The 18,685-nt window shown below is 37.5% G+C and overlaps 1 protein-coding gene across 1 annotated transcript in view; it reads left to right on the top strand.

Moving 5' to 3' along the window:
• Nucleotides 1-5,801, top strand: part of LOC143405769 (broad substrate specificity ATP-binding cassette transporter ABCG2-like) — a 42,579-nt gene extending 36,778 nt beyond the window's left edge. Inside the window, 4 exon segments of the mRNA XM_076864077.2 lie at nt 863-1,017; nt 3,153-3,242; nt 4,181-4,266; nt 5,654-5,801. Of these exon segments, the coding sequence (XP_076720192.2) occupies nt 863-1,017; nt 3,153-3,242; nt 4,181-4,266; nt 5,654-5,801 (479 nt within the window).
• Nucleotides 5,802-18,685: the final 12,884 nt, after the last annotated feature.

Raw genomic sequence — 18,685 nt, 5'->3', positions numbered from 1 at the left:
CACCAAAGTAAGAACCACTGATAGAGCTTAAATCTCCCATTTTACAAAAAAAGAGTGATCATAGGACTAGGGTTGTGACTCAGCAGTAGAGCGCTTGCCTAGCACTTGTGAGGTCCTGGGCTCGATCTTCAGCACCACATAAAAATAAATAAAATAAAGGTATTGTGTCTAATTACAACTAAAAAATAAATATCTTTTTTTTAAAAAAAAGTTGTCATAATGAATTTGTCATGAAATCTAGACCCTCAGACTCTTGTTTGGTGTTCTTGAAGCTGTTTCAAAATCTGCACACTATATGACCCAGAGCATTAGCACATTATTGTTTATAAAGTAGTTACTTAATCTAACCCATTCTCCATCACAGAGCCATGTGATGTTTGTCTAGGGAAGTCTTCCATTATGGAGAAACTCTCCATTTCCCAAGGCACTAAATCCACTTGTGGAATCCCAACCCCAGTTTCTTCACTAATGCAGTTGTAGCAAACAGTGAACAATGTGGAGATGTCTGGGTACATGAATATGCTCCTGAGTCTCCTTAGACAATAGAATTTTAACCATTTGTGTTGCCTGTGTCTCTCCACCTCAGGAACTCAGATATTGATCATAATTACACGTAAAGAAGAGTAGGTGTTACATGGAAAGGTCCTTCATCAGTAAATGTATGAAAGAATACTGTGATAACTTTGTGCAGTTATAGCGAGGAAAAAAATGAAAGCATGAATCATGATAGTTGGGTCATGTGTATCTTTTTTTTCATTTTGATATTAGTTGATTGGGAAATTACACTGTTATTTGCATGTTGAACAGTCTGAAATATAAGGTGACCTAGACAGCTGCACTGACCCCTTCTTTTCTTTCTGAGGGCTGAAACCGGGGATAACAGCTTTCCTCATCACAATGATTACCACTTTGATGGTGGCTTATTCCACCACTGCCATGATCCTGGCTATAGGAATACATGAGAATGCAGCATCTGGAAAAACACTTCTGGTGATGGTCTATTTTGTGTTTATGCTGGTGAGTGGGAACTGTGCTTCTGTGAGGGGAATTTTCACCTTGTTTCTTCATGCACATTCACCTTGATAAATTGGAACTTCATAATCCAGAGGAACTATCATTGGCCCATTTCCTCATAAAAAAGACAGGTTACCTGCCTGCCTTTGACACTGATATTAGAGATTTGCCAGCTGTTTACCCACAGCAGAGATGGTTTGGTTGGACTCACTACTCTCCAAGGTCAGAGTGAATACTGTGATATTCACTGCTTCATGAGTGTGCAGCATAGGGAGTCTGAGTTTTGAAAATAGTGGAAAATGTCCAGACCTATATATTATGTTTGATTTCCCCCAAGTTTCATTGCATGAATATTTCCATCTCTAGCTCTCTCACATGCACACATAAAAACATGAGAAATATTTATTTTGACAACACACCAGAGTAGGAACCACTGATAGAGCTTAAATCTATAGGTCACTTCCTGATGATCATTTATGTCAATACTTCTCTGTTCTTATTTTGTTTCCAATGGTTACTTAGTTCTAATCTTACATGCCCCTAAAGTTTGCACTCACAGTGATGAATCAACAGGTGAATGGAACTACTTACCACTATGACATGAACCTAACAGGAGTGCCTAACCATTAATACATCCTTTCTGCTACAGTAGGAACAGATGCCTTTCAGTGATGCATAATTAGTATAAGTACTTGCCAAAGTTTAATTTTCCATTTCTAAATTTGGCAACTACCAATGTATATCATTGAAAAAGTAATGTCTTATTTATATTTCCTATACATTGAGAAACTAATGTCTTATTTATATTTCCTATACTGTCCTTCAGTAAATGAAGTGTTTGTCAATAAATTAAGGTGTTTTGTTTGCTTTATTTGGTGCTCGGACTGATTGACATATAAGCATTTCTGTGTGGAAGTTTAGAAGCCGATCACAAAACTACATTTTATTTAGGGTTATATACTAAACACATGGCGTCTTCAAGAGTAAATATGTGTAGGCACAGTACAGCACTGGTCATTGTTTTGCATATCACAAGGCACCTTGCACCAGTTGAGTCAAGTGTTATGTAGACCTCAGAGGTGTCTCTTTTTTCATCTTAAGCATTCCCTCGTGTTGTCTTTATTGTGATACTGCTTTCTGTTAGCTTTAGGCGAATGTATTGATCATATTTTCTGCTATACTTCACTATATTTTCTTCTTTATTAATTCTATGCTTTGGGTTACTGTAAGCCTGAATTATGTATCCCAGATTATTCCAAAAGTCACAGATACTCTGCACAGACCCTTGTAAATAACAAATCATATCATGTGGAAGTAGAGAGGGGTGTGTGATGCTCAGGATTGTCTGGCATATGTTCCTAGATGGTCAGGTTTATTAGGGGAAAAGATGTTGGTGGTGCAATTTGAATAGTCAATGTAGTCAGCCTTTCGTGTCTATGGGTGCAGCATCCAAAGATTCAGCCTACCACAGATTGAAACTATAACAGAACAAAAATTGTGTCTGGACTGCATATGTATAGTTATTCTTTTCTTATCTAAGCCATCTGTATAACCCACATAGCATTTACATTGTGTTAGGTGTCATAAGACATGGAAATGATTTAACATAGATAGGATAAGCATATTTACAGCATAAAGAATGTACATGGGTTACATAAAAAAACTATGACATTTTTAAAATAAGGGACTTAAGCATCTGCAAATTTGGGGAGCAATGGATAGGTGAGTTCTGGAAATAATTCCTCGGATACCAAGAGACAACTGTATTCCTTAATCTTCAATTGTGTGCAATTACAGAGAAAGATGATGACATAATCCTGATAATTAAGAATTTTCCAACTATGTGAAACATACTATACAAATTATAGGTATATTTCCCAAAATCTTTGAAATAATTGAAATGTGTAATATAGTTTATATTATCCTTCATTTAATACCATAAACTGCCTCAGTTATGCACAGGTAATAGACATGCAAAGAACAAAGATTATTGTTTAGAGTAAGTTGAAAGAATTTCAAGAAAGAGTAGATCCTAGCAGAAATGTTAAGAAGGTTGTGAAGTTCTTGTAGAGGGCCTTGCCCAGAGTTCCTCATGAAAACACTGAACCAGGTCTGATATTTGGTTTTGCTTTTCATAGGTTTTCTTGGGTATGTCATTGAATTTTGAAACCATGACACCTCAGCTCTCCTGGCTTCAGTACTTCAGTATTCCTCATTATGGCTATATGGTGAGTTGTCTTCATCTGCCATTGTAACTGGGTTCCCAAGCTGGGAACAAACAAAATCAAGCCCAACCCTCTAATTTCCCGTCCATGAACTGTGAGTCTCTCCCATCTAGGAACTGGCTTCCAGGAGAAATGCATGAGTATTTCCTGTTAGCCTTGGTAAGCACCAGGTCAGGGATTCATCTGGGGTTTTCCTTAGTCACATGAGGAAGTCATATCATTGTTTGAGGGAGATGAAGAGTGGGAAGAAATCTCTCAGTAAAGGGGAAAGGTTCACTAATGAACGAAAATCATATTCAGTTCAATAAGGCAATAAATGAAGGATGGGAGACTGGAATATATAGCATATACTAAAAAGGAAATTAGAAGAGAAACAAAGACATTGTAATACTCAGAGCCATACTGGCTTTAGCAAGTTAATTGGCTCCAAAGAAAACTGTGTCTTAGCACAGTACAATCAAATTTTAACTACCAGATTTATAATTGATTTTGGCTGAAGCAAACAAGAAAGTATTATTACCTTAAATCAACAATATTCATTAAGCACCAATGTATTATTTGGATTACATTGTTTGTGGGGTTAAGATATTGGGAAAAAAGAAAATAAATATGGGGCAATAACAACCAGAAGTCTTTCTTCTTGGCCAATTTAAAACATCACAACACTAGGCCTTTTGAGGATTAATCTGGAGGATGTAACTGAGATACTTCTTTGGCACTTTTGTTTTTCTCTTTGCGGTACTAGGGAGTGAACCCAGGCCCTTGCGCATGCTCAGCGTGTGCTCCTACACTTTGGTATATCTCCAGCCCTTTTTCTTTTATCTTGACACAGGATCTGACTAAGTTGAGTTGCCCAAGCTGACCTTGAACTTGCAATTCTTCTACCTCAGCCTTTGAAATTTGAAAGTGTTTACCTTGTCCTGTTCCCCCTTGTATTACAGGCTTTGCAGCATAATGAATTTTTGGAACAAAAGTTCTGTTCAGGACCCAATACAACAATGAGCAACTGCCGTCCTAGCTTTTTGATGTGAGTTTGTGTTCAGTGTCCTAAAGGATTTGCTTACTTTCTACTGTGGTGTGATATTGAAAGTCTCCTGGGCTTAGGAAAAAATCGGAGTCCTTCCAGGGTCAACAAGAGTTTCTGAATCTATGTTTCCTCACTCTTAAAGTAAGCCATTGTGCACTAGTAATGCATGGGAACATGCTGTGCATGTATTTGACTGCAGTCAAAATTGTATTTAATGCAGTGAATTATCTGTTTTGAGCTTTTGAAAGATTGATGTTTTAGTTGTGGTTTTGAATTAACAAGAGAAAAGAGAATGCCAGTTTGTTAAACTCATAGATTTTCCAAATAGTATTAGAATAATTATTAGTAATAACAAATCTATTATTAATTACTGAGAGGAAAAATTCTGTGAAATTTTTCTTTCTTTCCCCCTTAATCCTGGTTTGATCTGGGTGTGAAATCTTTGTTACAGAAAGTCAGTGGCACATTGCTGGTCAGGATGAAGTGTATGTGAAAAGAAGGAGCAGATAAGGAGCCACCATGGGTTTCACACTTATATAAGGCTCATCCTCACAAGGCAAAGGAGGAAGCTTCTCTTCCAGGAAAGAGAGGCCATGGATTTTTTTTTTTAATTTCTAAATTTGAAGAGATGCACAAGAATGGCAGCAGGCAATAATTGTGGCTCCATCGGGTTTCTTTTTAATAATAGCCACTTTTTAACCTGTAGCATAATACTGCATCGGTCTCTGCTCCAGCTGCTACTTAAGATTTGGCTGATTACCGGTCCTGTTGTATCTTTCTGTAGCTCAGTATCTGCAATGCTCATAACAGTCTTGGTGCAAGAGCCTCTAGAGTATAACTCTAACTGGAAGCCCTTGCTCCTCCGTGGTCCTTGTTTTATAATTCTTAGCCTGTTTTCTTTGAATGGCTGTCTTGTGGGTGAGTAGAACTATGGGAATCTTTGATCATCTTAGCAAAGTATACAGACGTCATCAGTTAAAGATGAGGGTTCTCTATCAGGAGTAAGTGAAAAGTTACCTGTACAATATTTTCTTTGAAGAGAGCAGCATTACACATTTGGAAATGAGTATATCTGTGGAAGCTGGAAACTTGGTTCATAGTGTGACTGCAAATTTGGCCAAGGTTGTGAATCCTAATTCTCCTCTTTAAAATATGTATAATATCAATACCCCTTTAGATTGTTTTAGGGTTTAACTAAGCATTTGGGTGCAAATTGCTTGGCATAAATTGTTAATATCCAACCATTTAATGATTGTTAATTATTAGATATGAAGGGATAACACCTGGTTAACTGTAGGCTTCTTGGAAAAAGAAACAGTAAATATATTGAGTAAAATTTGACAGATACTAGGAATGAAATTGTAACTTTATTTGTGTTGAATTTCAGATGTACTGGTGAAGAATTCTTGATAATCCAGGGCCTTGATCTGTCACCTTGGAGCATATGGAAGAACATTCTGAGTTTAGCTTGTATGATGATTATCTTCCTCACAATTGTCTATCTAAAATTGTTATTTCTTAAAAAACATTGTTAAATTCCTCTGTAATTTACTATGAATTACCCTTGATGAACCTAGCCTAATTCCATTTTATGATAGAGAGCCATCTCATCACAAAATTATGAAAAGTTAATTTCTCTTTTACTATAAATTACTGCAATTTCTAAACTTGTTTGCAATTCCTGCCCATGCCTTGAACTCACACAGGCCTGGCTCCCCCTGACCAGATAACAACCCTCTCTGAAATATCAGCAATGCCTCATAAATTCTGATATTGGGATCTAAATTTATTCCCTACCTTGAAATGTTAAGCCATGTAGATCATTAACCTACTAACTGCTTTTGTATTATGCTTGTCAAAATCCTGTTATCTGTAAGTTATCAATAGACCCCCCTTTGCAACTTTTTGTGCTATAAAACCTTGTTCCCAGAGAGCTGGGTTGCTGATCTCTAGCCTGTGTTAGGAGAGACAGCTGCTGATCAGCTCTCTTTACGTACACAAATACAAGCTTGCTTTAATTTGATTTAAAATTGGAGTTGATGGTCTTTTCTTTGTGTCAAGATTCAACACCCTCATATTAAAAAAGATCACCTTGATTTATGTTAAGTATCCAAAAAGATTTTATATTATTTTCTGTTCAGTTATCATCAACAATTATTTTCATTAGAAAAATTTCACAAAATCACAACAAACCATATTTTATGTGACAGAAACCAAGCAAAATACTGATGATATTATGCATTGTATAACAGTTTGTATCATTTGACAAGAATGCAGAAGAAATCCAGTCTAATTTATTGACCTGAAAAATGAGAATTGAATTCTAGAAATTCTTGACAAGTTGCCAACATCTTTGATATCAGTTTACTCACCTTTTAAATAAATAAGGAGTTTAGTATTACTCCAGTTTTAAAAGTCCATGAATTTGTGATTTTCTTAATTGATAACGTATATGTTAACATCTGGAGAGATTCTCATAATGGCATAGAGAATGACTGAATTTCCAGTTGCTTCTTGGCTTGGATACAAGCAGCAACACTGCCTCTCAGCAAGGTAGGTGAAAAGAGGAAATTCACTGAAATTCAGTATTGAAATTAGTGTCATGACTGGTTACTGAGAGTGATGACACCTGTTGCATAGGTAATAACTTATAGATTGAAGAGCTAGCAGTGGAATTTGTGTTTAATACACTATGGTAACTTAAATTTGAATTAGGTTTTCAAAGCTCTGGTGTTATATGATAAAACTGTGGTAATTGTACTTTATTTATTAACTTTGTGCACAGTGTGGCATGCTTATATACACAATGAAGATTTGCTAAAATATAGGCAACTAAGCCAGGCATGGTAGCACTCACTTATAATCCCACTGATTTGGAAGGTTGAAACAAGATGATCACAAGTTCAAGGCCAGCCTCAACAATTTATCTAGGCCCTAAGCAACTTAGAAAGACCCTATCTTGAAATAAAAAGTAAAAATGGCTGGGGATATAGCTCAGTGGTAAAGTATCCCTGGGTTCAATGCCCAGAACAAAAAATTCTTAAATATAGGCAACTATGAGACAGAATTCAGGAAAACAGGAATCTTGTGTTCCATGCAAGGGATTCTGATTTAAGAAGCTGAAGTTTTCACTTACATCATGATTCTCATGCAACATGGCTGGGGGCTTAAATCAATAAAAAGAGTTAAGGGTACATCTTGTGGGCCAACATGATGTTGGGGAAAATCTGAGTATGTTAAAATCTTTATTTGTTTTGTTAAATGTTTATTCTTTACTCAATTAAAAGAAGCCACACTGAGAAGACCACAGCTGCACCCTTTGAGGTCCTGTCTTCTTCATCAGCAATCAAGGACTTGCTGAGCTTTGGAAATGTTCTCAGGCTCCAGGCTGTGGCCTACATCCAGGGACTTTTTTCCATTTACAGCTACCTTGGAAGGTCAAAGATAAATGGCAAATAACTAATGTAAGGTCAGACATCGGAGATGAAAAGGAGGCCGATTTAAAAAGGCTGCTGAATGAGGCTTTATTGAGATCTCACTCCCAGGTGGAACTCATACCAGACGGGCAGAGCAAGAAGAGGGTCTGAGGAGAAACTGCACAGGGGCTCGTCCAGACTGAAATTTTTATGGGGGTTAGGTCAGAAAGGGAGGATTTGGGACAGGAAAAGGGGTTTTTAGAGTCCTTTTTCCCACTGGAGTTGGTCAGGGAAACTGGCTGAGAATCAGGATTGGCCTGGATACCACTCTGATTGACAGGCAGTTCCCTTGGTGCCTGATTGATGGTTGTTTCGCCGGGCGGGTTGCTTGGTCCTTTGTTCCTAAGTCACCTTCATCGACCTGACAATTAAATATTTTTCCACTTAAAGTGGTAATTGAAATAGAAAACCTGGAAACATCTTTATATTATCTTCCCTTTCAGTTGCTGTCTGACTCTGAAACTCAAAGTGAAACCCACTAGAGAAAATGCCTAAACAAATAAGAGCACCAACTTGATAAGAGTCAAAAGGATTATTTGAGAATTGAATTCAGGGCACAAAAGAATTCCCAGAAATTAATTTCAAATTAGCAGCATTTCTATTAAGCCTCCAAAGTAGCAATCATTTAAGTTATTCCTAAAATATGGCAAACTAAACTTCATTTTTAAACAATTTAGTAGACGCATATTAGTTTGGAGGTTTGACTGAAGTTAATTCTCATTTTGCAATGAGGAGGTAAACTCTTTGCTTTTGTCTGCAAATATCTCCTGGGTGGTAAAAAATAGGATGAGTAACTACCTCCAATTTGCATCTGTCTTCTTTACTATGACTTACCTTGGATTCCAAGAATGATAGATCTGATGGATAAACATTTTGTGATGAGACAAATGTACTCACTAGACAACAATGCTTTTTTTTTATTGCCCACAAGAACTTGTCTATTTCTTTTATTTTTAAGAGAGAGATAATTTTAATATTTATTTTTTTTTAGTTTTTGGCAGACACAACATCTTTGTTTGTATGTGGTGCTGAGGATCGAACCCAGGCCGCACACATGTCAGGCGAGCGCGCTACCGCTTGAGCCACATCCCCAGCCCAGAACTTGTCTATTTATGAGAGAAGGATTGCCCAGACTATGTCTGACCAAGATCACCTTTTTTTTGCAGCTACAAAAAACCTCCACCTATGCAAAATCCCAACACTTACCCTAATTTCCTTTCTATAAAACCTTAAAGTCATTATCATCTCCTTAAAGACAAGGTTAAGACAAGGCTACACTGTCTTGTTGGTGCAGCTGGTACCACTGGTTATGGGTGTCAATTCTGTCTTGATGTCCCCTAGGAGAAATTCAGCTGTTTGTTCTATTAATAGCTATAAATCTATGAACAAGATGAAGAAAACTCATATCTGAAAATATACTCTGCTCAATTGTAATTGTTCTACATATTTTGCTTGTTAGTCTGGTGGTTCCTAGTCTGTGTTGATGATGATGATAGATTTAGAAACCAAAATTTGAGATGAAACTGGATTTTCCACTTATGGTGGGGAGGGTCTGTGTAAGTCTCAGGCCTTTGCAGCAGAGAAACCCATTTCAATGTTAGCAGCTAATCATAGCAAGGGAATGCCTGCTGGCATCAGTTCCGATGGTCTAGCTGGCAAAGTCAGATTCTTCTCCACTATGACTGGGCGGCGTGTTGTGGCTTTCAGTGGCAGACCCTAGCAGCTCTCTCCTAATTTCTTTCCTGGTTCTTATAAATGTAAAGAATGAAATCCAAGGACAACAACAGAAGGCAAGTGTGAAGGGAGTCAGATTTATTTATGTGAGAAGAAAAGAGAGAGGATTTCTGTAAAGTGATAGATGATCTGATAGCAGGTTACAATTTAAATGTGCTTGTCTAGTTTTCTCGACCAATCCCCATGAAATGCAGTGTCTGCTCACCCATTCCTGAGTCACCCTGCCAATCAGCACCCATTCCTGAATCACCTTGCCAATCAGCACCCACCACATTGCCAAAGCAACCCTTCTTAAGCTGAAGCTTGCAGGCTCATGCTGCTGCTGCTCACTCTCTTCCTCTCCTTTCTTTCCCTCCGGGGAGCCCCCCTTCCCCAATAAAATCTCTTGGTTGAATTTCTGTCTTGGGCGAGTCACTTGCCTTTCATTGATCATGTCTTAAAGGGCCAGTAATAGATAGATGCAAAACCCACCACAGAGGTAGGCAACTAGAGGGGATACCCCAAAACTAGGGCTGACAAATGGGAACCTTTAAAATAGACAAAGTGAGGGGGGAAATCCGCTAGGTTCCTTATTCTCACTTAACTGTGATTCCTACTCCAATGGTACCACAGATATCCCCATGAAGAGAGACCAGATGTGTAGAATCAAGGATCTCAGCATGCACCCCAGGGAACTTACCAGATGGCCAAGTTGCCATGACTTTCTGCATTCAGTTTCCATTTTCTCAAAGTAGACCAATTGTTGTACCAACCCATACCATTCAAGGGGAGAAGGTGGAAGTTTCTTGAAGCAAAAGAATTCTCAGAAGGTACTGGGATGGTCCCTCAGTCCCTCCCTTTACTTACAGGAATAGTTCCTCTGGTTCAGCCTAAGGCCCTCACCCTGTCTCCTAATTCTCCTGTGTTTGACTCTGAACAAGTGCACTAGCCATCTTGCAACCTCCGTATCAAGGAAAGGAGAAGTTGTTCAAAGTGCCAGACCTCCTCAAGAAGACCAGAGAGTCCTCTCAAGTCCCTTCATGGTCACCAAATTTTATAATAAAATCTTGGTTCTTGTCCCTGATAGAAATCTGATAATGAGGACAAAGTTTTGAAAAGAGAGGGAGAGAAAAAAAAAAGAAGTTTTATTGCTGTATTAACAAAAGAGAAACACAGAGGGACTCCTGTCCCAGAAGCTGTGATTTTGTCAGGAGGAACAGAGGGATTTTAAAGAGGTGATTCAAAGGCTACACTCTAGCTTTTCCCTGTCAGAAGTAATAATTCACTTGTAACCTTGAGACATAGTCATTTCTTCAATCTTGCAGTGTCAGCTCTGAAGTCTGGCTTTCTTCATTTCTGTAGTGCATGAGATGAAGGAAAGATAAGTTGCCCTAAGACAGGAAGAGGTTAATCTTGATTCTTCCATGGCTAGGGAGGGATAGAGACAGAAAAGAAAAAAAAAATCAGTTTTAAAATAAGCCACAGTGAAGAATAGCAAGGGTTACATTCGCAGCATCTCGTGGACCCCTGTTACAGGCAGAGAGCAAACAACCACTGGAGGTGATAAGATAAGATTATGAACCAGTTGAAGAACTTGTTAAGGGCACAGAGCTGTCAAAGTTCAGGAACTTATTCTAGGCATAGGTCCAGAAAGACAACAGTTTCAGATTGTCAGTTTCAGATGTGAGCTTGGTGTGGACTGTTCACGATCATCACAGGCAGAAAAAACTGCACTCTGATGAAACTTGAGGACAAATATATGGAAGTTCATCACAGTGGTGATTTTCTTAGGCAAGGCTTGTAACCAGGTAACTGGGTCAGGGTGCCACAGTGTCTAATCTCAGGGTGCTCCTCCACCCTGAGTGAGAGGGTTGCTTCCTTTCTTTGTCTGGTGTATTCAATAAGCTCATGAGCCTGGATTTTCTGATGTGAATTTGATATGACCAATGCATCCATGTACTTCTGCTTAACGTAGGTGGTAATTTTTATTAGCATGATTAATTTATTTATCAGTTTCTATCTTATGGCTATGGTAAGCAGATGGTAGGGTCATTTACTTGTACAGACAAGGTAGAGACATTATACCTCAGCACTTGTATACAAAATGCAGTAGATCATGCCAACTCTTCTTTTACGAAGTGGAATAACTTGAGTTTAGAGATAATCTGAAAATTGCTGTACTATACATTATAGAGTAACTTTGAGCAGGGCACAGTCTTCTCTCCCCAAGTTATATTTGTTAATAAAAATCTAAGTCAGAAGTTAAAATACTGAAAAATCAATTGATAAATGTAAACACAAGTGTGCTTGAATTCATAAATTCTATAATAAAAATATATGTGCTTGCATTTATTAAATCTTTTTTTATAAATTTTGGTATATGGAGAAAGAAGTTTTAAGATTACTTTGTTTCTGGGTCTCCACTAAAAATCAAGGTTACTAAGACTTAAATTAACCTTCTAATTAACAGATGTTTTAAGTCCATATACAAAAATATGAAGAATTTCAGCTGTGTTCTGATTAGAATACTATAGAAAAGCATAAAGTATTTCATCTTATTGGGAAACAAGAAGTAATTTGTCTAAATTCAAAAATATGACATAATTGTTTCAAAGTTTAAACTTAAGGGGAAAATGAGCAAGGAGGAGAAAGAGACATAAATAGTTATAAGTACACAATTTCTGATCCCAAGTTTTTTCTCCCCATATCCCATACTCATGGAGCTTTGTAAGAGGAAAGAGAACACCCTACACATTTTATTTAGTTCATGTCTTTAGACTTTGACTCTCTTTTGAATTCTGGTTTATAATTTATGATGATACTTCTACTTTTAGGCTTTAACATATGACCCCTTTTGCTTACTTGCTTCAGCCATTATTTGAAGACTAATTATAACTGGGACAAGAAGCCTGCTAAATTAGATTGGCTGGCATCCAGTTACCTCAAGAATCTGAGGAATGAGCAAAAAATGGGGAAATTTTAACAAGGACATAGACTCTTCACTTTTGCCTGCAATTGTCTGTTTGGTGGGTGGTCAAAAGCAAGATTAAACACCTGGCACCCCTGCCTTCATTGGACATCTATCTCTTTCTCTCTGAGTAACCTTTGATTCCAGGGACAAGGTAATTCTGAGCATGTGATCAGTGGAAGCTAGGCCCCAGATAACAACAACTCTGTTATCTGATAAGGCAATACCTGACCAATATTGAGATAATGACAACCCATACTTGGTCAAGATCACTTTCGAGGGCAGTTGTAAAAAGTCTCCAGCCACGCACACCTCCAATCCTTGCCCTCTTTCCTATTCTATAAACCTCAAAGTCATTGTCAGTCCCTTGAAGAAAGGGCTAAAGACATGCCTCCTTTTTTTTCCCAGTGTAGCTATACCCATTAAAGTTTTTTTTTTAATGTTTTTCACACACACACACACACACACACACACACACACACACACACCAAACTCAGAAAAAAAAACAACAAAAAATCTCGATTAACTATAGTAGAATTGTCAATAAATTAATACTGGAATAATACTACATTCCAATTGATTAAATTAATTATAATACTCTTAATTATATAGCTCATTTCAATTTCTCTTGTCTTTCCCCTATTTTTTTCCTGTCCAGGATCCACATTGCAATTAACTCTAACACATTCAGTTTCCTTCAATCTATGATGATTCTCTAACCTTGATTCTTTAACCAAGATCTCATGATCTTGACATGAGCAAAGATACCAGTCAGTTAATTTGTAGAATGCATCTCATTTGTATTTGTTTGATGTTTTCCAATGATTATATTGAGTTTCTGACTTTAAGAAAAAATACCACAGAAGGACTCTGCTCAGTGCATTGTATCAGGGGTATGTGTGTCAATGTGTTTTATTACTGATGATGTTAACCTTAGTGAAAGTTAAGGTTTGAAGTTTGCCAGGATCTCAACATAGTATTACCTTTTTTTAACCTTTATAATTAAGAAACATCTTGGTAGAAAAATTTGGACTATGCAAATATTGTTTCTCTTTGAACTTCTATTCACTAATTTTGGCATCCTCTTGTAGGACATGTTGTAGTTATCAACCTAATGATGGGTTTTGAAAAAGGCTTTCATTTAATAGGGATAATATTGATACTTGAGCACAATAAATGTTTTAATTTTTTTCTGTAAGGAAAATCTATCCATTTTCTCTTGTTTATTCAAATATTTTGTATCAATACCAACTTAGGAATGTCTATTCTATTATGTGGGTTATATTCCAATATTATTTTTACTTAATTTGCTCCTCAAATTGTTCAAGCTTTTACCACCAGTGCCATTTTGACATACCATCTTGCTTTTTGTTGTTGTTAACTTTAAAAGCATTTCCTTATCTTCTCATGCCACAGAGTACTCCCAGTTCATTTTGTATTCCCCATGCCCTGACTCTGGAATGATCCATTTCTTCAAGGCATTCCGGTTACTTAGAATGGTATTAAAAACCAAGATAGATATGGGCACTATGAAACTTGAAGTTATTTTTGAGGTCTTTGTTTATTTTTTGGCATTGAGGATAGAAGGTAGGATCTCATGAATGCTAAACAAGCACTCTACCATAGAGATGCCTACTACCCAGCCCTAGAAGTTTTTATTCAATAGGGTTTGTGATCAAGGAAGCACATCTCTACAAAGACTGGTCTGGCCTTTAATTTCATGTACTAAAGAGAATGTGACTGAAGTGTAGCCGATTTGGATTCAATCTTTTATGAGAAAAAAGTTGAAATTGTCAGGGCTTATTAGTTTTTCAAGGTTCTCAGTTTTTCTCAAATGATGACCTATTCATTCTTATAAAACAGTGTATATAAGCAATTGTTTCCATACATGTACCAGGGTGGCATTAGGTTATATATCTATTTTTCTTTCATTCATTCCTGCTGCTATTATATCCACCCACATCTAATTATAGGAGACTTAGAGGTCCTTCCAGTTTGGGCTGGGTTTTATGAACTCCTATTTTCTACTGCAATTTTTCTGTTTCCCCTAGGTCTGCTACCAGTCATGCTGCCTTCTGGAGGAACTGCCCTACCAATAGGGATAATATTGATACTAGGGCACAATAAATGGTTGTGGGCACTGATAACATTGCAGTCCTTATCCTAGCAGAAAAAGTCACACTGTCTGGTCCTGGGAAAGGCTTCACATAAATAGCATGTTTTATTGCTAGTTCTTATAAAGAGTTCTATAGTGCTTCCATAGAGGCCCCTTTTTCGTTAGTCACCAATGCCCTAATATGGGCTTGGGCTCACAATGTTACCTCAATTTAGCATAATAGCAGTTTATGGCCTGTAGTCAGAAGTCAGTAAGTTTCACATGCCATGACAGCACGTTCTTACTGTCAATCTGTGTAAAATTGACCTCAGTAGTTTTAACTTTTTCTGTCCTCTGAAGAGCTAAGCCTGAATAGCTAAAAACATAATTAGTATCATGAGCCTTTCCTTATTAGAAAGCTTCAAGCTTTTAAATAAGAATAAATATCTTTCATAATAGGGTCTCTTCCCATATCTTATCATGCCATGTCCTACAAATCACTGCTGCAATTTTGGGGTCCTAGAGCACCCAAGTGGACTGACTTCAAAACTACTTTATTCAGGAACCTTGAATACAGAGCCAACTTGAGGCATTTTGAGATAGAAATTTGGGGTTGCAAAAAAAAAAAAAGATATACTCAGTCTTAAAACAGAAGCCCACTTGAGTTTTTGGAATGCAAGAAACATCCATGAACCTTTGCAATGCCATATAAGCAACTCTTGACAAGTCTAGCCAATGTCCTTAACCTATGTTCTTGCCTTCAAAAAGTAATGTGATATGAGGATAAAGAATAAGAGCTAGAAAATCTAGCTCCATTTTGTATAACTCTCCCACGATTCCATGTCTAGTTCAGCACCTAGTGACCGTCTTTCAATAAATATTATTAACATATGCTATAAGGCAAAACAACAACAAAAATGTCCATGAACATTTGAAATGCAAATTAAGCAATTTGTGCACAACCAACCAAGTCCTCAGCCTATACCCTTGGCCATCCTTGCCTTCGAAAAGCAATGATGCAAGAGAATTGTGCAAGCTCTAGAAAAAGAGCATTGTGCCAGCACTAGAAAAACTGGCATGAAATTGTGTAACTCCACCCTGACTCCATCTCTAGTATACCCCCCAGCTACTTTATCTCTATAAATGTTAACACCTCAGACCAAGGCAGTTAGTTTCTCTCATTCTGAAGGTGGCCTTTATTCTCCCTTGAATGGATATTTCTTACTTTACTCACAAAGATGTCTGTGTCTTGAGATAGTCTGCATTCTCCCTTGAACATGTATTTGCTTTCCTAAATCTAAATAAAGCTGTTTGTGTCTTTGGTATGTGCTGAAATTCTTTTTTTTTTTTTTTTTTTGGTAGCAGGGATTGCGCTCTGAGACACTTGACCACTAGCCACATACCCAGCCCTATTTTATTTAGAGACAAGGTCTCACTGAGTTGCTTAGTGCCTCTACGTTGCTGAGGTTGGCTTTGAACTCACACTCCTCCTGTCTCAGCCTCCAGCCACTGGGATTACAGGTGTATGCCACTGTGCCTGACCTGAAATTCTTTTCCATCACATATGACAAGGACCCTACTTGGCCTGGGTAGAGATCACCCTTTTTGGGAACTTCTCTGATGAAAATATTAGAGTGAACTTGCCAAATGAGGGATAGATGACAACCACTGATGAAAAAAACATTTTAAATGCAAGGGCTAATTTGTGGAAATTAAAATTTATGTTTTATGTTCTTGTTCAAATTTGAGCAACTACCAGAAAGTGATTTGAGGCTCCTAACTCCCTGTCAGGTGTCTGATCTCTTGGCAGTAATCTGAGGCAGCAGTTTAAGAAGGTATATGCTTAAGCAGCTGCCTGAATATAGCGATTAGGCTGAAAGCTGCTCTCCATTTATAAGTATTATTCCTAGAGAAAAAATGTAAGGAAAGGCCCTGAGCTCTTTTTTTTTCAATGCCTTCAATATCTTCTATTTTATTGGAGTACAAGTTTTCAAAATAATTTCTAATTATTCTTTGTATTTCAGTAGTGTCTGTTGTACTATTACTTTTTTAGTATTTATTTTATTTTATTTATTTTTAATTTTTATTGTTGGTTGTTCAAAATATTACATAGATCTTCATATATCATATTTCACACTTTGATTCAAGTGGGTTATGAACTCCCATTTTTACCCCTTATACAAACTGCAGAATCACATCAGTTACACATCCATTGATTTACCTATTGCCATACTAGTGTCTGTTGTATTCTGCTGCCTTTCCTATCCTCTACTATCCTCCCTCCCCTCCCTTCCCCTCCCCTCTTCTCTCTCTACCCCATCTTCTGTAATTCATTTCTCACCCTTCTTTTTTTTCCCTTTCCCCTCACTTCCTCTTGTATGTAATTTTGTAAAATCCTGAGGGTCTCCTTCCATTTCCATGCAATTTCCCTTCTCTCTCCCTTTCCCTCCCACCTCTCATCCCTGTTTAATGTTAATCTTCTTCTCATGCTCTTCATCCCTACTCTGTTCTTAGTTACTCTCCTTATATCAAAGAAGACATTTGGCATTTGTTTTTAAGGGATTGGCTAGCTTCACTTAGCATAATCTGCTCTAATGCCATCCATTTCCCTCCAAATTCTATGATTTTGTCATTTTTTAATGCAGAGTAATACTCCATTGTGTATAAATGCCACATTTTTTTAATCCATTCATCTATTGAAGGGCATCTAGGTTGGTTCCATAGTCTTGCTATTGTGAATTGTGCTGCTATGAACATCGATGTAGCAGTGTCCCTGTAGTGTGCTATTTTTAGGTCTTTAGGGAATAGACCAGGAAGGGGAATAGCTGGGTCAAATGGTGGTTCCATTCCAAGCTTTCCAAGAAATCTCCATACTGCTTTCCAAATTGGCCGCACCAATTTTCAGTCCCTCCAGCAATGTACAAGTGTACCCTTTTCCCCACATCTTCGCCAGCACTTGTTGTTTGACTTCGTAATGGCTGCCAATCTTACTGGAGTGAGATGGTATCTTAGGGTGATTTTGATTTGCATTTCTCTGACTGCTAGAGATGGTGAGCATTTTTTCATGTACTTATTGATTGATTGTATGTCCTCCTCTGAGAAGTGCCTGTTCAGGTCCTTGGCCCATTTTTTGATTGGGTTATTTGTTTTCTTATTGTTTAATTTTTTGAGTTCTTTGTATACTCTGGATATTAGGGCTCTGTCTGAAGTGTGAGGAGTAAAGATTTGTTCCCAGGACGTAGGCTCCCTATTTACCTCTCTTATTGTTTCTTTTGCTGAGAAAAAACATTTTAGTTTGAGTAAGTCCCATTTGTTGATTCTAGTTATTAACTCTTGTGTTATGGGTGTCCTATTGAGGAATTTGGAGCCCGACCCCACAGTATATAGATCGTAGCCAACTTTTTCTTCTATCAGACGCTGTGTCTCTGATTTGATATCAAACTCCTTGATCCATTTTGAGTTAACTTTTGTGCATGGTGAGAGAAAGGGATTCAGTTTCATTTTGTTGCATATGGATTTCCAGTTTTCCCAGCGCCATTTGTTGAAGATGCTATCCTTCCTCCATTGCATGCTTTTAGCTCCTTTATCAAATATAAGACAGTTGTAATATTGTGGATTGGTTTCTGTGTTCTCTATTCTGTACCATTGGTCCACCTGCCTGTTTTGGTACCAGTACCATGCTGTTTTTGTTACTATTGCTCTGTAGTATAGTTTGAAGTCTATACATTATGATCAGACAAGATGCATGGTATTATCTCTACTCCTTTATAATGCCTAAGAGTTGCCCTGTGACATAATATATGATCTATTTTTGAGAAGGATCCATGTGCTGCTGAGAAAAAAGTGTAACTGCTTGATGTTGGGTGGTATATTCTATATATGTCAATTAAGTCTAGGTTGTTAATTGTATTATTGAGTTCTATAGTTTCTTTATTCAACTTTTGTTTGGAAGATCTGTCCAGTGGTGAGAGAGGTGTGTTGAAGTCTCCCATGATTATTGTATGGTGGTCTGTTAGACTCTTGAACTTGAGAAGAGTTTGTTTGATGAACATAGCTGCACCATTGTTTGGAGCATATATGTTTATGATTGTTATATCTTATTGGTGTATGGTTCCCTTGAGCAGTATGTAGTGTCCCTCTTTATCCCTTTTGATTAACTTTGGCTTG

The sequence above is a fragment of the Callospermophilus lateralis genome, chromosome 8 (assembly GCF_048772815.1).
Source record: "Callospermophilus lateralis isolate mCalLat2 chromosome 8, mCalLat2.hap1, whole genome shotgun sequence".
NCBI lineage: Eukaryota > Metazoa > Chordata > Mammalia > Rodentia > Sciuridae > Callospermophilus > Callospermophilus lateralis.
This window is presented reverse-complemented; position numbering and strand designations above follow the sequence as displayed.